Raw genomic sequence first — 20,141 nt, forward strand, 5'->3', positions numbered from 1 at the left:
GTTCACGGTTGTGGGATAACAGCCGGCGGGTGGGAGAGCAGCCTGGGGGCAGCAAGGCAGTGCTGGAGGGATGGAACATCAGCAAGGGGCTGCGGTCGGCCATCGGGGGGTAGGGGATGGACATCCATGCAGACACCTGGCACATCGTGACACGCGACACATTGTGACACATTGTAAACATGAAACATGCAACAGATTGTAACATGTAACACGTAACATCGCGTACACAACAACAGGATCAGAGGGAATGGCCTCAAGCCTCGCCAGGGTCGGTTTAGATTGAGGATTAGGAAAAACATCTTCCCCGAAAGGATTGTCAAGCACTGGCACAGGCTGCCCAGGGAAGCGGTGGAGTTGCCATCCCTGGAGGTATTTAAAAGGGGTGTAGCTGTGGTGCTCAGGGCCATGGGTTAGTGATGGACTTGGCAGTGCCAGGTTAATGGTTGGACTCTATCTTAAAGGTCTTTTCCAACCTAAACAATTCTGTGATTCTCTGTGTAAAAATGAGAGCCTATGTATTTCCCTCCAAGGCAAAGAAAAATATGTACTTGTGTTGGCAACGGATATAAACCCTGAGTGGTTTTCATCTCAGCTTTCATTATCACTGTACCTAGTGAAGAATGAGTGATTAGACAGACGTGAGCGGCCCTCACACCCCTAACAAGTTTTATAAAGCTATTCCCATGTGTTTTGAACGGCTTAGTTGCCAAATGAGCCACCGTCTGTGGTTCCACTTCTCATGCAAAGCAAGGAATGGGAGACCCAAAGAAGGGCTGTTTATGGGGCGTAGCATGAGCAGAAACGTCTTTCTGTTCCCTTGTGGGTCTTTCAAGTCATATAAACATCAACTCTGGGAAGGCCACTGAGGAAATCTGAGGCAGCTTCTTGGAAAAAAGGCCATACAAAAAGCTGTGGCTGGAGAGGGAATTCAGTACGCTATGGTTATTTTGTACTAAGTTAGCTTCGTGCAGCAACAGAAAATCTGTCTTTTTTGGAAGGTTTTGCCACTTGCAGTGCTATTAAAAAAAAAGGTGTTAAAATGCTGCAGTAGGATATTTTACAACTACTACGATGAACGCACACCTGAGGGCATGGCTGGGTGAAACAGCCTCTCCTAATTTTACTATGCCCTAGATTTGCTGCTGAGAGGGAGCCACTGAGATCACCCGACCTGACTGCCAGGAGGTCAGGTTCTGAAAATTTCCTTCTGTGCCTCCTGTATAAAGCTGTAGCTTCAGGCTGAAGTCTAGCATCTTGCATCTCAATGGATTACCTATGGAATTCTTCTTTTGCGTTTAGTAGACTATGTTTTGTATGAAAAGGTATAACAAAGTGTTGATTATGTTGGATGTAACTGTATAAAAAACTGAGCATTTCTATTCTTTCCTTTCTCTCTTTTAATCCAGGCTTGCTTGATGTGAGTGTGAGATACCAACGGTCTGTGAAACCAGCAGCAGGAAAAATGGCTCAAGCTGTTTCTCTTTTGGTACACATACACAGAGCATCTGGTTTGCAAGCAGCAGCTAGGTAAAGCTGAGTTCAAAAAGGAAGATTTTTCTCTTAAAATAGCCTTATCTGGAGGCAGGCAGCAGGCTGAGCCATTAGATTAGAACAAACTGTCACTGGCCAACTTTCCATCTGCAGAGACCAAGATTCAAGCTGGGTTCTGATCAGAAGCGAACATAAGTTTATAAAGAGCACCAGTGGTTATTTTTGTCCCTTAAGCTGTAGTAGAGTGTGGTAGCATTTGTTCTGCAGAAGGATCGAGATTGTAAGGGCACATTTTTCTACATTTCCACATTTTGCTACACCAAAAGCTGTTATAAAAATTGGCTGATGTAAAATGGTATCTCTTTGGTCATTGGGTCTTGGTGTTGCTGATGCTATCTAAAAACTAGCTGAGATTTGTTTTCCAGTGTTTCACTGTGGAAACGCTGATAAACTAGTAATTGAAACATACTCCTTTTCATCCAGAGGCTGCTCCTCTAAGTACATGCTAGCACCTGAACTTATTCCTGAACAGTTCCAATATACAATTTTGAAGAATTAAGAAGGGGCTAGAAGAGAGGGAGTGAGTTCCATAAGAGAAGGATAGCTCCTGTCATTCGAGAGCAGTGCTCACTGGCCCTTCTCAGTGTTGCTGAGCTCCTGATCCTGCTTCATTAAAGTAGACTCAGTAGGATAAGGATGGCTACTGTATGGTGCTTGGAGAAATTAAGAAAATTGAATGGCCTCAGACTCCTCATCCTTCAGGTCTGTGGGCCTGAGTTATAGTAATACTTGGGTCTGTTTTACTTGTAAATAATTCCATCTGCTAATTTCACCTCCTTTTGCTTGTCAGGGCTAGTCTGTAAAATTGATTTGGCTTGGCATTTTGCTTCCTTCTAGAGCAGGTTCTCTGGGAAGTTATGCTACAACTTTTTCTGTAGTACGGGATATTTTTAAAGGTGCTGAGTACATTCTCAACCACTTTGATCATGACAGTGATAAGAGCACAGCCACCAGTGAGGAACCTTGTGATAGTTACTCTCACCATTTCTTATCTGTTCCTCGTATGTCCAGATGGGAAAAAAAAATGGTGAAAAATAATATGCAGCCAGAACGCACATCTGCTTTGACTTAACAACATTCACTGGTTTGTCCTATTTTTCACCATAAAGGCTTGAAACCTTGATTTAATTGCGTTGGTTCCTAGATTCCTTGTGCGTCACATTCATTGTCTTTCTTCCTTTCTTGTTACATGCTAAATGAAGAGCTGTGGGACAGAAGAACCCTTCGGTCCAGTACTACGCAGGTGTGGGAGTTAATGTTTATGTCTCTGTGAACCTCTCCTTCCTACCTGAGGCAGAGAGACGCAGCACACGAGCTGTGGCTTGTACTTTCTGCCCCGAGTTCGAGCATCATGTAGAGTTTCCTTGTAACCTCATCATTCAGAAAAGTAGTGGAGAAGCCTCTTGTCTGGGGGAACTCTTGCAGTCTGCCAGTATCATCTTCTCTGTCTACCATCAGAGCACCAGGTCAGGTAAGGAGGACAAGTGGGAATAATGACTGAACGCTGTCGCAAAATGATCCGTTCCCCTTATTTTTTTAGTTTAGAAGAGAGACTGTGCGTAGAATCATAAAATGGTTTGGGTTGGAAGTGACTTCCAAAGATGGTCCAGTCCAAATCCCTGCGATGAGCAGGGCCATCTTCCACCGGATCAGGTTGGTCAGAGCACCATCCAGCCTGACCCTGAATGTTTCCAGGGACTATTCTGTGCGGCTGATAAGATGTGCAATTGCTAATAGCTAAACTGTCTTCAGAGAAGGCTTTGGGAGATACTGTTCCCCTTGTGCAAAGAGCTGAGGCTTTCTTAGACTCCAGGTGATCGGTATCACCTCTTAAATGAAAAGATAATGCATAATAGTGCTTGACTCTTGGAGCACCCTGCCTTTGTATAAAGTCACAGAAGGGTTTGGGCTGGAAGGGACCTTCAAGACCAGCCAGTCCCACCCCCTGCCAGGGGCAGGGCCCCCTCCCCCCAGCCCAGGCTGCTCCCAGCCCCGTCCAGCCTGGCCTTGAGCCCTGCCAGGGATGGGGCACCCACAGCTGCTCTGGGCAGCCTGGGCCAGCGCCTCGCCGCCCTCACGGGGAAGGGTTTCTTCCTCACGTCCAACCTAAATCTCCCCTCTCTCAGCTTCAAGCCATTCCCCCCCTGTCCCACCGCTCCCTGCCCTTGCCCAAAGCCCCTCCCCAGCTTTCCTGTCGGCCCCTCCAGGCACTGGGAGCTGCTCTAAGGTCTCCCCGGAGCCTTCTCCTCCCCAGGCTGCACAGCCCCAGCTCTCCCAGCCTGTCCCCACAGCAGAGGGGCTCCAGCCCTCTGACCAGCTCCGTGGCCTCCGACGGGCCCGCTCCGACAGGTCCGTGTCCTTCTGATGCTGAGGACCCCCGAGCTGGACGCAGCGCTGTGGGGGGGGGTCTCAGCAGAGGGGAGCAGAGGGGCAGAACCCCCTCCCTCGAATGTGCTGGTCACCTGTGTGTGCGTGCCTTATTGCCTCCACTTCATGAGAGGTAATGGAGATTCAGAAAAACGATAGCTTAAAATCCTCCAACAGTCCTGTGGCAGATAGGCAGTGTTGTTTTACAACATAACCACAGGAATTATTTTATAAACAAAATTTAGCTCAAGATGACATTGTTTTTAACACCTGGGAGAGGAAAGTCAGGGGAAAAGCTGTGCTGTTAGCGTTACTAATGACCAGCTCCCCACTGGTTACTTGGTGTTCATCTGTGGAAATATTCCCTGAAAGATTCTCCTCATTCAGTGGTGGTAGAGTATGTACCCTGTCCGGAATGTGCACTGGCACTGCCTATAGACAGGTTTTTGTTCACATCCCTGTTTCTCATTGATTTTGGCCTGATATATCCTGGACAATTTGTTTTGACTTTGGATCTTTTTTTTAGGGGTTAAAAATATTTTCAGTATGACGGCTGAGCTATTTGCTGTTGAGGCAATACATTTTTCTTTCGAAGGCGATACTGTCTCAATCACTTCTAAATCTTGCGTTCCGGTTTGGTGTATTTACGAAATTATTTCTTTTCCAGCCGCTGACAAATTGGCAGCTCGGACATCAAGAGACTGTCTTCTTGGGACAGTCACAATTCCAACCAGAGACCTGCTGAGAAGAAGATCAGGTAGTGCAGCAGTGTTACGCTGCTGACACTCTGTGTAAATGCTATTGTAATTCCTTAAAACAATTTTCATTCACGTTTCAGGGGTTTTGTGCAGTGTCTGAAAGAACTTTGGTCTAAAAAACAAAAATTCCATATGTCTTCATTAAAAATCCTGTATTAGAAATCTCATATAAAGGCTGTGGTTTGAAGATCCGTTTTCAGGGTGTACAATGTATGGTAGATGAATGAATATCCTGAAGCTACTATGAAGAAATTTAACTCCATCCCAGCTAAAACCAGCATACTTCTTTAGTATTTTATTCAGTGCTGTTTATTTTCTAGCTTAAGATGGAAAGTCCAAGAGCTGTAGTGCTCAGTGGAGGACCAACGATTGCTTTTGAGATCTCAAAGCTGGAAACAAAGGCTTAGATAAGTTAGAAAGCAGTAGGATTACCTTTTTCTTTAAACTAAACATAAAATACCTCCTCTAGCTAGTGTTAGTTTATGATGATGATGTCTTGTAATAATGATGTTTTCATTGTGGTCTTAGTTATTTCTGCTTTAGTTTCAGTAGAGTTCTCATTTTCTCCAACATGCAATTTTCATTTTATGTTTAATGGGGAGAGATGAGCAAAGACATGAGAATGCCTGATTTTGTAATTGGAGATTCATGGGATATAGTTTCATTGTAGAATGAGTATTGTTAATGAAATGGAAACTAAAATGCCTTTGGGATCAGAACTACTGCCAAAGTTTTCTGAGGTGTAACAGTTTGCTGCTTTTAGAAATGATTTGACAAATTCCCCTTTCACAAGAAATAAACACTTCAAGTACTGGTCCTTGACTAATGACCAGAGAGCGGAAAATTATTTACTGACATTTTTCAAAAGGTAAGACAAGGCTAATTATGATCTCTTCTCCTGAAGGTATTTCAGGCTGGTACCCAGTTACCTTATCTGAAGATTTAATGCCTTCACACTGCACAAACATCATGCAGACCATTGTGGGAGGGCTGGAACTTTCTATTACCTTTGCTCATCAGGATGACCGAGAGCGTGTTTTGGAGGCGGCTAAGCTTTTAGGATGGAATGGTGAGGAGACCCATGAAGACAGTGTGGATGACAGTGACGAATGGGAGCAGAGTGACAGTCCAGTGACTGTGACCGTCTCAACCCCGAGAGTATGGCTGCCAGTCCACTGTGTGCTGCTTGCAGGCCAGACGCACCTACATGAAAGCACTTACTGCTACCTCAGGTATAAGCTATATAATCAGGAAGCCACGTGGACTTTGCTTAGGAGGCCAAAATTGAGTGACGACGCAAAGGGTGTTACAGTGAACTTTAAGAAACCAAACAAAGTGACTCTCAGAAGGAGCCAAGGACTGCTTTGGTTCTTCAGAGAGGAGAAATTAGAAATCCAGGTGTGGTGGACATATGGTAAAGAAAATGATGTGGGAAGACCACTTGATACAGATCGCCTTATTGGATCTGCCTACGTTGACCTTGCAGCATTAGCAGAGAAGTCAAGGACAACACTAAGTGTTAGCGGTAAGTTCCAAAAGGGCATTGTCATATTTCATCCCTCTTTATTGATGTTTTAGTTTGCTTACCTCTCTAGTCACTTTAAGCAAAATGTTTACAGTTTTGTTTTGTCCAGGGTGCAGCACACTGTCAGCTCCCCCTTTCACTGAAGGTAAACAAGGTTAAAATGCTTGATTCTCTGAATTCAAAACTTAGCAAGTTTAAATGGGTGAAAAACTGGGATAATGATCAGTAATAGGGAGAGCAGTTAGCGTATGTGGATTGCTGAAGAATGTTTCTTCAGAACTATGGATTGGGCACCGTTATAGAGTGAGAAGCAGTAAGAATGTCTGTCAAGGAGGCTGAATGCCTGCAGTCAAAGCAAATGACTAAGCACTGAGAAGGTCGTGGGAACTTCTGCTTTGTTAGGTTACTTAGGCTTCTGTCATCTATTTAGGCTTCTGTCATCCATCAGCCACCAGCTTGCAGGAAGATTTGTGGACAGGTCATTGGCTTTTCGTTTGAGTATGCTCAGGGAAGGGAGAAGAAAAAAGAGTTAAAATAAGTTTTTATGCTGTGTGTATGTTGTATTCTCAGTGTATGTAAGATGATGCAGAGGCACTATTTCCAGGGCTCTCAGGCAGTTGATGTGCTTTAAGATAGTAGTCTGAGCTACCAGTGGGAAAATGAAGGTGTACCCAATTTGGGGAAGTGGTCACTGGTTTTAACCTTTACAAGCTGATGTTTCAGGGTGATGCTTTGCATAGAAATTACACTGAAAATCCAGATTCATTGTGCTGGTCTGATATGAGATCTCTACTGTAATGACCTGGATCAGCTGTTTTCCAAGCTTCTAGTTTTTCTTTGGCTTGGTGAGCTGGTTGGTTGTGAATTCTCTTGCAGGGGTTTATCCATTGTTCAGATGCAATGCTGCAAACCTAGCAGGAGCTGCTGTACGGGTTCACATCGTCCTTTCTTCCACTTCTGCTGCTCTGTCCAGCAGACTTCACTGTGCTGAGGAATACAGCAACAGTGAAGATGAAGGTGCAGAGAACACCCCTGATCTGAGCCAACAAGTCTTTGAAAATCAGAGTCAGAAAGTGGATATCATAAGTTCAGAAGTCACCAATGCCAAACCACAAGAGGACAACATGGTATTTCTGGAAAATACAGTTGCTGTCAATATCCTTGTGGAAAGAGCAATGCATCTAAGTTTAAAAGGTAATACCCTCACCCCCTTTTTTTTTCTTTCCTTCCCCTCCCCCCCCCCCCCCCCCCCCCCCGGGATCTGTTCAGAACAGCTACTGCATTGAGAATTCAAAAACAAATCCTTAAACTTTGGAACAGTGAATGGATGTGATGGGTTTTGAACTTGGCTTCAAAGTGTTGCAACCCCGAGAGCATTGCATTGTTGCATAACTACAGGGGAAGCATGAGGTTCAACTATTCAGCCTATCTCTATTAATAATATCCAAAATATAAGTAATATAATGTTCACTGTTACAGATGACAGCTGAATTCTGAAGTTAAGCATTATCTGAATAGCTTAACCCCAAGACACTCATATCTCAAAGACTCTTGCAAATTTGCATTTTTAGCATATAATCAATTTGTAAAGCTGGCTTACTCGTGCTATCTGGAGACTGCCAGACACAGCAGTGAGGAAGGGCAGTGTAAGGTCGGAGCAGTCTGAGCTCACCCAGGCTTGACACACTGCTTCCTGCTCTGTAGAGTGGGAATTACAGTCGGGTGCCTAATCACTATGCTGAGGCTCACCAAAGAATTGCTCTTTGCTTTGAAATTTATGCTAAGCATATTAAAATACTCCTTCCTAGCCAGTGATGTTTGGTTCTTGATGTGCAGCAATGTAACACGCGTGGTGAATTTGCAGGTTTTTGGAGCCTTTTGTTTTTCCCTCGAATTACAGTCTGTAAATGAATCTCTTGGTTAAAGATGAGTTAAACCTTTTAAAATACATCAGGTGCTCTGCCCTTCACCTTGGGCACCTCTAGTGCTGCATGGCTTGATTGCTTTGTGTTTGCTCAGGACTTGGAGTGATCCGATCTTGTTTGGGCCATTGCATGCTACCTAAATACAACTAGGAATAAGGAGCTGAGCCTAGGTGAGTTTATTGGAAATGTCTCTGTAATGATCAGCTGTTTCACAGTCCACGTGATATGCCAGATATCACAGTGATAGGCTGGACAGGAACACTCAGCATTTTATGGTGTGATGACACAACTAAGAGTCAAACATAAGCCATGATTTAAGTGTAAGTAATTCTTCTACATACTGAGCCCCACAGATGGCTTTTTTATAATGATTCTATAATCTTCTGGAATTCATAGTCTTTGGAAACCTGATGCGGCGTTGTTAATGCAAAATTTTTGCTGGGATAAGGGAGAATTCTTTTGATGATGTATGCTATTGCAGTGTTTCCATCTTCAAACAACTTACCATTTTAGGGGATTCTTAGAAGTAACTAAACTGAGAAGCAACTTGTACACTGAAACAAATGCTATATAAGCTGGTTTTGAGAAGAATTTTCATTCTTCATTGCAACAATTTCATTATCGTGTTACAGATAAAAAGGCTGGAACACTTTTCCAGTCCATATGTTATGGATGATAAACTTCCTGCAAGTTTGGAAGACTTACTTAAGAGATACAATTTTCAGAAGCTGAGTAAAGATACAAAATGTTTCACCAAGCCTTTTCATATTTCTCACGGTCTAAAATCAATTTTCCTGTTTTCTTCATCGTCCAAATAATATGAAGAAAGAAATAGCTTGAATTTCATAACTTTGAAAAGGCATGAAATTAATTCTATAAAAATGAAGTTCTACAAAATGCAGTAGTTCAGGCCAACAGGTCTCTTCTCTAACTTAACTCTGGTTTGAGCACTGTTTTGAACAATATTAGAACAGAATTTTCCATGCGTCTTTTAGGGGCTGAAGTCACTTTAATCTGCAGTTGCTAACCTCATCCTGGGGTGCTTTTCATCTTTTTCTGTACAGTTCTTACATCCCCATGGAGTAGACGTCTTCATTTTTTTTTTCTCTGTGTTGGTCTTTTTTTAAAATCAAGCTTCACCACTAGCACACAGCTGCTGGATTGGCAGGCACAGAGCCTATGATTCTCTCCCCACAGAGCCGCTACAAAAGAGAAGCGTGGGGTGCAAGCTTCTCCATGGACCTGGCTGGGATGTCGGTCTGTAGGTCTTCCCTTTATAAAAGGAAGATCATCCCTAGCAAAAGGGAAGGAGTTTCCCTTCCCACTCCTGGCTTCTCTGCCAGGGTGCTCCTTACAGAGGCTTCTGTGCTATGGACAGCTGTCCTTTCAGAATAATATAAACAGCATCTTTCGAGAAACCCTGCAGCCACATGGCAGCTTCTGTTTTACCACCCGCTTCCTGAACTGTCAGATCACACACCTCAGTTCCTCCTCTCACCTCATCCTTCAAATAATGCTTTTATAAAGCAGAAGAAAACTAATATTTCTAAGTGTGAATTCTTTGCAGAATTCAGGCATTGGGAGTTGCTAGGCTAAATCAGGCTCTATAAGACTCCTTTGATTATGGCTGAGCTTTCTTATTAGAGCCAACAATTCTATTAAAGGCTTTTCTTTTCCTAGAAGAAAAGCAAGCTAACACTTGAGAAATGCTGATTTTGCCTTCGGCTGCAAAGACTGATTTTAGGTCTGCCTTTACATGCAGGAGATGGAGAGCTAGTGTGGTGGGCTGACCCAGGCTGGACATGAAGTGCCCACCAAAGCTGCTCCATCTCCCCTCCTCAGCTGGGCAGGGGAGAAAAAATGCAGCAAAAGGCTCGTGGGTCGAGATGAGGACGGGGACATCGCTCAGCAATTACCATTGTGGGCAAAACAGACTCAGCTTGGGGAAATTAATTTATTACCAACTGAATCAGAGCAGGATAATGAGAAATAAACCCAAATCTTCAAAACACCTCCCCCCACCCCTCCCTTCTTCCCGGGCTCAACTTCACTCCCAACTTCTCTGCCTCCTCCCCGCCAGCGGCGCAGGGGAACGGGGGGCTGCGCTCAGCCCATCACACGCTGTCTCTGCCGCTCCTTCCTCCGCAGGGGAAGGGTCCTCACACTCTTCCTCTCTCCAGCGGGGTCCCTCCCACGGGGGACAGTCCTCCACGCACTGCCCCAGCGTGGGTCCCTCCGGTGTGGAATCCTCCCCGGGCTGCGGGTGGGGGTCTGCTCCCCCGGGGGCTCCAGCACGGGCTGGGGGCACAGCCTGCCTGGCCGGGGGCTCCAGCAGGGGCTGGGGGCACAGCCTGCCTGGCCGGGGGCTCCAGAAGGGGCTGGGGGCACAGCCTGCCTGGCCGGGGGCTCCAGCACGGGCTGGGGGCACAGCCTGCCTGGCCGGGGGTCCATGGGCTGGGGGCACAGCCTGCCTGGCCGGGGGCTCCAGCACGGGCTGGGGGCACAGCCTGCCTGGCCGGGGGCTCCATGGGCTGGGGGCACAGCCTGCCTGGCCGGGGGCTCCATGGGCTGGGGGCACAGCCTGCCTGGCCGGGGGCTCCATGGGCTGGGGGCACAGCCTGCCTGGCCGGGGGCTCCATGGGCTGGGGGCACAGCCTGCCTGGCCGGGGGCTCCAGCACGGGCTGGGGGCACAGCCTGCCTGGCCGGGGGCTCCAGCACGGGCTGGGGGCACAGCCTGCCTGGCCGGGGGCTCCAGCACGGGCTGGGGGCACAGCCTGCCTGGCCGGGGGCTCCAGCACGGGCTGCCGGGAATCTCTGCTCCGGCGCCTGGAGCCCCCCCTGCCCCTCCTGCCCTGGGGGGGCTGCAGGGCTCTGCCTCTCACACAGTCTCACCCCTCTCTCCAGCTCAGTCGCTGTTCCCCTGGGTTCCCCCTCTCTGAAATCCTTTATCCCAGCGGCGATGCCACCGGCGCTGCTGGGCCTGGCTTTGGCCAGCGGCGGGTCCGGCTGGGAGCCGGTGGCACTGGCTCCACTGGGCAGGGGGGCAGCTGCCGGCACCTTCTCGCAGAAGCCACCCGCTGCCAAAGCCTGGCCACGCAAACCCAGTATAGCTAGTCTGGACAGGCCTTGCTCATTTCTTGAAGCTGAGCTCACGCTGAGCATGTCTGTTTGAATTGTCGCAGCTACAGTCTTGCCAAACTGCAAAGAGTTTTGTGTGGCATGTTTTAACTGAAGTCGTTGTGGATGCTGTAAAACAAATCTTGTTCTCCAGCAAATCCTCATGCTTGAGGCATAAATGAGCAGCAACTCAGTAAGCTACTATGAATCGGTCACATTTGGTCATATTTTTACAGAGACTTAAGGAGAAAAGAGAATTATTTTTAGTTAAATCAGATTCATACTCATCAGTTTTGATCATTCTGGTCAGCAGAGTCTTGGAAATATCCAAAGCCGCAAGTTGAGTCTTTGAAAAGCAGAAAGGAGGAAACAATTTTGTAATAACTGAATGACAGTTGTTTGTGAAGTCTGATCGTGTTTCCCCTTGGCTAGGGCCGTTTCTCCTAGCCGATTTTGCCAGCTACAAATTCACCATCTGAACAGCTCTGTAAGCAGTAAAATGCTGCTACAGCTTTACAAGCCATGATACACTGCAGCAAATTGAACATGACTAAAAGGGTCCAAACCTGGAGGAAGTGACACATAGGGAGGGGAGGAGCCCCTAAGCATCCCTTCTCTTTGGGCTGTAATTCAGTGCAGGTGATTGTATAATTTCTGCAGCTTTCATTCAACAATCTGTAATCCATAAAATCTGGTAGCATCTGGGGAACATCTAGCTCCATCGCTTGACCTTGCGCTTCTCTGATGATAAACTATCTGCCTCTGCTTGTAAACGTACCTAATCAAATCAGAGTAGTTAATTCATTATCTGCTTTCTCACAAACCTTTTCCCAGGTTATTTCAGGATGAATGAGGGAGAAAATGCTTATGGTTCTAGCCCTGAACTATGTTTATGCAGGGATTCTTGTAAAGGTTTCACTGCTGCATTGCAGAGTGAGTGCCATCCTAGTTGCTTAGCTTGGCAATCACAAAGTTGTAGTTTGTGCGTGGATTAAAAGTGTTATTTCCTGAAGCTACTTAAGAACGACTTCAGCGAAGCCTACCTGCTGCCCCGTGTATAGGTCTCTGGACGAGGACATGAAGACAATAGATTTTTCCCTCCCTAACTCTGATACAAATTTTGATGTTTTGGTCAAAATGTTAAGGTATCAGAACTAGACTTTCTTCTCTCAAATTTTCTGCATGCACTTAAAGTAGTAGTAGTGACTGGTATCTTACCCGCCACGCGCTCAATCCCTGCTCAGAGTATGTACCACGGGAAAATGCAGGGGACTATGACAATTGATTTATAACAAACTCTCACGTCTGCAGTGGGTATGAAGGGCAATGGGAAAAATGGGGCAGGAAGATAGCAAAAATTTGAAATAAAATTGAATATGCTGCTTTTTTCTCTGTACTTAAACCTTTGTAACAGATGAGGTTCTTCCTTGCAGGGATGTTAAGTTTCTCTATTTCACTCTTTTTGAGATGAACTAATAGAGGATGTAAAAAAGTTTCTTAATCCTTGAGTATCGTCGATACCGGGTGATATTTTCATATTCTGTCCACACAAGCGAACTTCATCTCAATAATCCAGCTGTTAAGCCAGATTGCCTTTTCTAACACTATGTTTGGTGTTTTCTGTGTTTGCAGCTAGGATTGCCAAACTGCGACCCAGCAGGGAGGGCCCGAGCGCTGGAATAGGGTCCCAGGGACCTGGGGTTTATTCCCAGCTTTGCCTCTGACTTCTCGGATGATCTTGGGCAAATAGTTTTTCCATTTCTCCCTCGAATATTTCAGTTTCTGCTCTGTAAAAGGTTCATGTAATATTTGCTCCCATTGTAAATATACAGTATTTTCAGCTCCGGCAATGAAAAGGAGTATTTCCTACATGGTGGATTTCTTCATAATTATCTGTTTTTAGTTGCTGAACTGCCTTTAGATTATTTTTTTTTTTTTAATTATTAACAAAATAATTCTGTATAATTTTAGGGAGTCCTTTGACAGAACGTGAAGTAACGGCACCCAGTAGCTATGTATCGTTTGCTGTTGCTGGTGTAGATGCTCCAATAACCACTTCGGTAATAGAAAATACAGACTCACCGGTCTGGGACTTTCAGCAACAAGCGAGGTGAGTGATGCCAGCTCGCTCAGACACACCTTGGATCTGACAGCCAGGCTAGGACATATCTAGTTAGGAGTGTCTTTCTACTTACTGGCCCTGTACCCTCAGCTAAAAAAGCTTTTTCCATGTTTTACGATCACCGCACGTTCGTATCGGGCACAGAGTTGTTTGAGGAGGCTTGGTCTTAAAGCTAACATGAGGAAGGGCAGTCTGATGTGCATGGAATCTTGACTGCGTGGTATTTTGGCTTAAGACTTTGAGTGAGTCAGTCCTATTTCCACTCATCTGTAGTTTCCCCATCTAGAGGAAGGGACTGCTAATTGCTAAAGGATTCTTGGGAAGGTTAAGTAAGACTTGCTCCAATGTATTGGCTTCTTCTGTATGTTTTACTCTGTTTCATGCTTAGAAATTATGCCCTGGTTTGGGACCAGAGGTCTAAGTTTGGGAATTTGTAATATGAAGATTAAGCCACTGAAAGACTCTGATAGCTGCAGTTTAAAAGTTTTGTTTCGTAAGTTCCTTATGCTCATAGTCATGTCTGAATTGCTTCAAGCAACTTAAAGCTGTTCTACCTGTGACACTTCAGTTTTCAGGGTTATTTTCTTTTTGTTTTTTTTTCCAGAAATGAACTTCAGACATTGCAACTTTCACCCATAACCCCCGTGCTTTGCTGTCACTGTATTATTGAGTCATGAGATAAACTGTATTTCCATTTCTTCATGCTTTTATTGCCCTATCTTTTAAATTTACAGCAAGAGTGAGGAGAGGGAAATATTTCTTGAATAAGCAAAAGCTTGAACCATATAAATATAGTTATGCTTTTGAAGGCTCAATAATTTCAGGGTTTGTTGTGTTTCTCCCCCCCATCAGTCCAGGAAAAAAACTGATTTGTCTGGATAGATACAATTACATGGAAACTTCAGAAGCATTTTACTGTACTTGCTCTTTCTTCTATTTCACATAAAATCTTACAATTTTTGTTCCTAACAGATTATCCAAAGAGCTTCTGCTGGATCCACAGCAAACCTTGGTCTTCAAAGTGTGGCACAAAGCAGGTAAAGTTTGTAGTGCAGTATTGAAAGGAGTGTCTTTTCTGCATCCCTTTCCTTGGGTGACTTGTATTTAATGCAAGTAAAGTAAATTCTGTTAAGTAAATTGGAGAGTAGAGTTGTAATGATGTTTTTTTACCTTGTGCTAGAAAAATGCTAAAGACCCATTGATTTCCTGCCTTTAGCATCCTCCTTTTCCTCATTAATCATCTGGCAAGGTTTGGTTCATTTGTATTCTTTCCATTTTTAATTTTACAGTATTTTAGAGGCTGGATTTTCCTAGTGAAGGAAATGCTTTACTGTGCCTTTCATATGCTGTTTATTGTCCCTGCAATGGGTTGAAGTGTGGCCAGCCAGTTGTAATCAAATATATTTATAGTGGCATGGATATATTTTTAAAATTGCTCCTCAGCATTCACGGGGGGGAACTGAAGGCCTTGGGTTTCAAACCTAACATCATAAAAGCTTTTTGTAAGCATTTTTGCTAAACTTGATGTTTATCGTTAAATGAAAAAAGGTGCTGTTAGTAGTTCAAACTGGTGTTTGCTTGTTTTGTTGCTAGCCCAGATCCTCCAATATTTAACTGGTATCAAGCAAGCACAAAAATCCATGTTTCTTACTGGGAAGACAGCCCTACTTCTTCAGTCAAACTGTTGGGAGATAATCTTCAAAAACTGGGGGTTTTTCTTTCTTTTTACATATTAAAGTCCAGGTTTCTGATTCTTGCTTCAAAAATAAACTTCCTCTGTAACTCAGCCTTTCTCTGTATTATAAAAAGTACTGTGTGTACACAGGGATTCTCCTGCCAGTCCCTCTCCCTGCCCTGGTCTTTCATTGTCTCTGCATGAACATTTTTAACTGAATGTAACTGCTAAGGTAATCCAAATAATACCCTTTTCTTGGATAGGATTGTTTGTTCTGTACTTCAGATGAATTTGCAAGACAGAAAAGACAAAAATGTTGCCCAAAAATGCAACAGTGTAATGACAAATCAGCGTTTTTGGACAGTCTTGGCAAAGTGAATAGGGAGGTGGCATGAATTTCTGAAGTGTAAATGCAATTCTGGAGGTGGAATACATTTGCTGAGGTCCCTAGATTGGCCTCCAGGTTCATTTTTCCCAAGTCTTTGATTATCTTGTATTTCTAGTCCATTTTCAAGCTGAGTATTTTTCCGTTTGTTACAACCCTTGTTTAACTAGTTCTGATTCAATATCGCATCGGGTATGTAACGTCGTGATCTTAAACCTGCAGCATGGCCCTCACCCCGCTGTGAATTCCTACCAAGGCAGGTGCTCAGGTTGGCAGCAGCTGCAACAGGGACAGCTATTTTGGCAAATCCATCGGGAGGAAGCTGGTTTAATTGCTTGAAAGAGTTTTTCCTGCTTCTCAGTCAGGCATTGTAGGTCTCTTCGTTTGAAGCATGTTAGCAACCAAAATCTAAGTCTCGTTTCTGTGGTCTTCAACTCTGTTTTTTATTTCCTCCGCATTTACGTTCCGCTCTTTACTTGGTTTTTACCTCATGAGAGCTGTCAGCTTTGAAACTGTTTTTTCAGTTTTGTAAGATGTCTTTCTCTGTAAAGTCTAGACATATTTCAAGGGCTGAGTGACTGACTGATTTTTAGCATTCCTGAAAATGTTTTGTTTACAGTGCAGTTTAAATGAATATGTGCTTTATATTCTTCTTCCCCAGAGACTGAGCGGGTGATAGGATTTGCATCAGTGGACCTTTCTCCTCTTCTTTCTGGCTTCCAGCTCGTGTGTGGGTGGTACAATATTACAGACTTCAGTGGACAGTGCCGAGGGCAGATCAAAGTAGCAGTTTCTCCTCTTCAAAACGTAAATTATCTTAAAGGAGAAAGGCAGGCAAGGATCCGGGCCCAGCCACCAAGTCCCTCAGTACGTACTTCGGTTTCCACCCTGCACATACCTGATTAGATTCCTGATAATCAGCGCTGACTCTGTGGGTTTTTGAAGGAATGAGCAAACATAGCAAATTCACAGTACTGGAATGTGTAAAGTCTGTGTAAATGTATCAGAAACACTTAATTCCTTGTTTAAAAATTCTGCTGTATGTTTCCATGGCACCTGCAGGCCAACACTAGTCACAGCACTCATTCAAACCTAGATCACGAACATCTGCAGTGGCTTCACTCTGTTGTTCCTTCGTGGATGTTTGGGGGTGTTTATTGTTAGGAGAATATTCTGGGGTTTTGGATGTCTGGGAGCCTGTCTGTTTGCTGCTTTGGCAGATGATGCCCGAAAGCATACAGTAAATTCAGCCTTTCATTAGTTAGGAAATGTCTAATTTGGCAGAAACTTGTTTTTCTGGAAATTTTTCCATTTCTCATGGCTTTTTTTTTTTTGATTCTGTAGACTTTCCAGTTACACTGGGGTGTGATATACCCATGTAAGGGAGCCCCTGTACCCTGTTTTCCATCAGTTTGTTCTGTGGTAGTGTAGGGGGGAATAAACAAATGATACTGAAATAAGAGTGTTGTGAAATGGTACTTTGGCTCAGTGCTGGAAAATCCTTTGAAAACTTAGAAAACTTAAGTTTTTGTTTGTTAGCTCAGCAAGATGCTACTTTGATTTCTCTGTTTTCTTGCTGTGGAAGACTCTTGGGTGGTGTTTCTCTTTATTCTAGGTGAAGGCTGGCTTTTCAGAGTTTCCCAGTAATGCTACAAGCTTTTCCAAGCTGATGTCGAATACCTTGTCAAAGGAAGTCAGCATTCCTACTCAAGAGCTGTAAGTCTGCTGGCTATCAATCATTTTTATTATATTCAGGGCTCAGAAATCTACTTATCTGAAGCCTATTGACTCTACTGAGAAAATATCAAACCCTGTCAAATGTCTTTCCCTGGGTTTGGGCTTAAACATTATACTAAATTCCCTTTACCAGTGACAAGGTGGCCCAGGAGACAGCAATCTTGAGATGGGCTCCTTTCTACAGAAACCAGATGTGTTTTTTCATCTCACTAATATTTCCTGATTTGTTTCATTTCCCTTCTACGTTAGGATTTACCCTATGCCATTGCTTGAACTGGCAGGTACTTCTTCCAGGCCTTTGTAAGAATAAGGGTCGCATTTGTATTTGGTTTGATTTTTGATAAGGCTGATAAGTGTAAGTTAGACTAGAGTATTACTGCTGTATCCCTTTCCTTTTGCCTTAACTCTTGTCCACAGCTGGTGAATGACAGCTGGTGACATGCTGTGGTATTGCATGCTCCAGGACTAGGACCATCAAATATCCTGCCGTAACTCCTGCTTTCTGTCTCTTAAAGCAAGCACCTATGTTTATATATTTAACTAGCAACATGCAAGAGAGCATTTTAATTCATGGTTTGTTTATTCAGCATACACAGGAGATGATACTTTTCCTGTATGTGTCTTTGACGTTTAGAGGGACTGTGGGCCACCATTCTGTGGTCTGAACAGCTGGCTTGGCAGCTCCCTCTTAGTTGACAGACTTTTCCCATTTAGAGATCTCAGCCTGTTTTCTGCTGTTACATGTAGGCCTCTTTCAAGCAGAATTAGTCCCCCTGGAACACACACGCCTCGTCACGAGGAGCATATGCAGAATGTGCGCAGATTTCACGAATCCTTACAGCAAGCAGAAGGGAACGCACATCGAGCAGCAAAGACGGACTCATTGTCACTGTCATCACGTGCTTCTCTTCTTACTGCTCTCAGGTAAAACAGAGCTATAGCCAACAAGGTAATTCAAAGCCTTAGGTTCTCAAAGCGGAACTTGAATGTGAAGAATTCTTGCATCCAATTTTAAGGGAAATAAAAATGAAAATATACAATAGCTGATTAAGAAGTATGAGTGAGACAGTGTGATTTACAGGAGGATGAGATGAGACTGGAGGAGCAGGGACTAGTCAGGGATCTCTGCATCAGGACTGAGGTGCTCTAGCAATGCTGTAAGTTACCGAAGGGAAGCAGCAACAGCAGTGTTTTAAAATCAGGGTAGAATGCCTTGCCTTATCCATCTTTGTATATCTGTAACACAACACACACTGTTAAGCCAACAGTCCTCTGAGCTGGTTTTCACAGACACAAGAACAAGCCTGTAAGCATTTTCATGGTGCACGGGGCAGGATGTCCCTTCCCAACAGGATGCCTTTCTCCTTACTAGAAGCACTTTTCTCTTGACTAGTTTCTAGGTTCAAATCAGGAAATTTAGAAGAGTATTATTTATGATCTGTAGGAATATAGGACCGAAAGAGACTTTCTGAGTTATTCCATCCCTTCCCCTGCTACTGTAAGCAGTATATCATAAAATCTTTAGATCTTAAGCAAGTAGAAATCCTCAATTTTTATCAAGCTCAGTCATAAAGTCAAGTAATATTCTTGGCTTTATGACTTCTGTTGGGAAGTTATCTCAAATCCAACTCCTTTGATTAAGTAAGTTTAAAACTAGCTCTTTTTTTTTTTTTTTTTAACTTCCAGCCTAAGTTTCATAGCTAATTCGGCATGTGTTCTCAAGTGTTATCCTTTCACTTAGAGCAATCTCAACACTTACCTACTGATCTATTTTTCAATAATAACCTTTAATCTCATATTTGCATGCTGTTGACTAGAATGATACAAATAGAACCAGTCTGCCACAGGCTTTTTTTTTCCTCTTACCAAATTTCTTACTGTTGCCTACAGAAAAAACCTGAGTGAGCTGGATGAGGTTCAAAGATACTTCAGTCAGAAGCTGACCAAGTCTTTTCCTGACTTCAGTTGCGGTAACACATCCAAACCAAGTCCTGAGGAGTGGGAGAGTGATCATCAGGGCTTGATGAGCGGAGAAGTGGATCCCGACGAATGCCATCTTTTGGAAAAATCGAGTCAGTTGGTGTCTCAGGTCAGCAGCCTACTCAATGGTAAGTTGTCACTTGGCTTGGAATTTTTTGTCAGAAGCTGCCTGCAAGTGTCTTCAAAGTTCTGACGTAATCGGGACCACTTCCTGGTGCTGGGAATCAGTAAGTGTTGGTCTGCTGGCAGAATGCTTTAAAGACCCTTTCAAATCCCTGTCCATGGTGATAGTGTTGAACTGAAACGTTCAGAAGGAAGATTAGGTGGGAGTCCAGGTGCTTTCAGGGTAGCCTAAATATCAATGTCTGTTCAGTAGAAAAAGAGGGGTCTTGTGGGGAAATAATCCACAGAACGATACTGAGCTGGATCTGTGGTTCTTTGCTAATAGGAATTGGCATAGCTCTGTTTTCAGGTGAAATTTGTGCCCTATGATGAAATGCTAAAACAAGACTCTTTTAGGATGGGTAAGACAAAGCTCTTAGTGAGCAGGTTCTTTTCTGTTTATCACATTCAATACATTTCCTCTTACAGAGGCATCAATGCAATTAATTTTCCCTGTCATTAGTGCTGTTGGACACAGAATGACATCTTTAATAAGGATGGAGTGTGACAACAGGGAAGGAAACAGTATCTCTTTGTACACTTTGTTTTCAGATGTGTTTTTTCACTCTGCCTGGCATTTCTAACAGCTCTGTTGTAACCACTCTTCACCTCAGCACTAGCCAGCTCACTGATTGCAGTTAATTTAACGTTAGCTTAATTGTTTGTGCCACTCTGATCTCATACCAGAGAGGTGTTGTGAAGTAGCAAAATGATTAGGAAATCAAATTCATGCTGGTGCTTTTAAAATAATTTATCAGAGTAGGGAATAAACTGTGGCTCGGAGCGCTGCCAGTTGAAAAGTTATTCTGTGCTGTTTCTGCCTGCAGCGACCTACA

The 20,141-nt window shown here is 44.0% G+C and overlaps 1 protein-coding gene and 1 long non-coding RNA gene across 8 annotated transcripts in view; one reads left to right on the top strand and one right to left on the bottom strand.

The window, feature by feature from the left end:
• The window catches only part of C2CD3 (C2 domain containing 3 centriole elongation regulator), a 52,752-nt gene that overhangs the window by 21,388 nt on the left and 11,223 nt on the right, over window positions 1–20,141 (top strand). For 6 of the 7 annotated variants that reach the window (XM_040585217.1, XM_040585219.1, XM_040585218.1 and 3 more), the window contains exons 20-30: window positions 1,407–1,527; window positions 2,754–3,022; window positions 4,586–4,675; window positions 5,581–6,201; window positions 7,078–7,395; window positions 13,216–13,354; window positions 14,339–14,403; window positions 16,088–16,293; window positions 17,042–17,142; window positions 17,911–18,087; window positions 19,054–19,271. In XM_040585217.1, the coding sequence (XP_040441151.1) occupies window positions 1,407–1,527; window positions 2,754–3,022; window positions 4,586–4,675; window positions 5,581–6,201; window positions 7,078–7,395; window positions 13,216–13,354; window positions 14,339–14,403; window positions 16,088–16,293; window positions 17,042–17,142; window positions 17,911–18,087; window positions 19,054–19,271 (2,325 nt within the window). The remainder of the gene's footprint in view (window positions 1–1,406; window positions 1,528–2,753; window positions 3,023–4,585; window positions 4,676–5,580; window positions 6,202–7,077; window positions 7,396–13,215; window positions 13,355–14,338; window positions 14,404–16,087; window positions 16,294–17,041; window positions 17,143–17,910; window positions 18,088–19,053; window positions 19,272–20,141) is intronic. The other variant, XM_040585220.1, reaches the window with a different exon arrangement.
• Window positions 7,350–18,417, bottom strand: LOC121084094. The gene is made up of 3 exons (XR_005826585.1): window positions 18,407–18,417; window positions 13,380–13,383; window positions 7,350–7,432 (listed from the first exon to the last, which is right to left on the bottom strand). It is a non-coding gene; the product is annotated as an uncharacterized LOC121084094 (long non-coding RNA).

The sequence above is a fragment of the Falco naumanni genome, chromosome 2, assembly GCF_017639655.2.
Source record: "Falco naumanni isolate bFalNau1 chromosome 2, bFalNau1.pat, whole genome shotgun sequence".
Lineage (NCBI taxonomy): Eukaryota > Metazoa > Chordata > Aves > Falconiformes > Falconidae > Falco > Falco naumanni.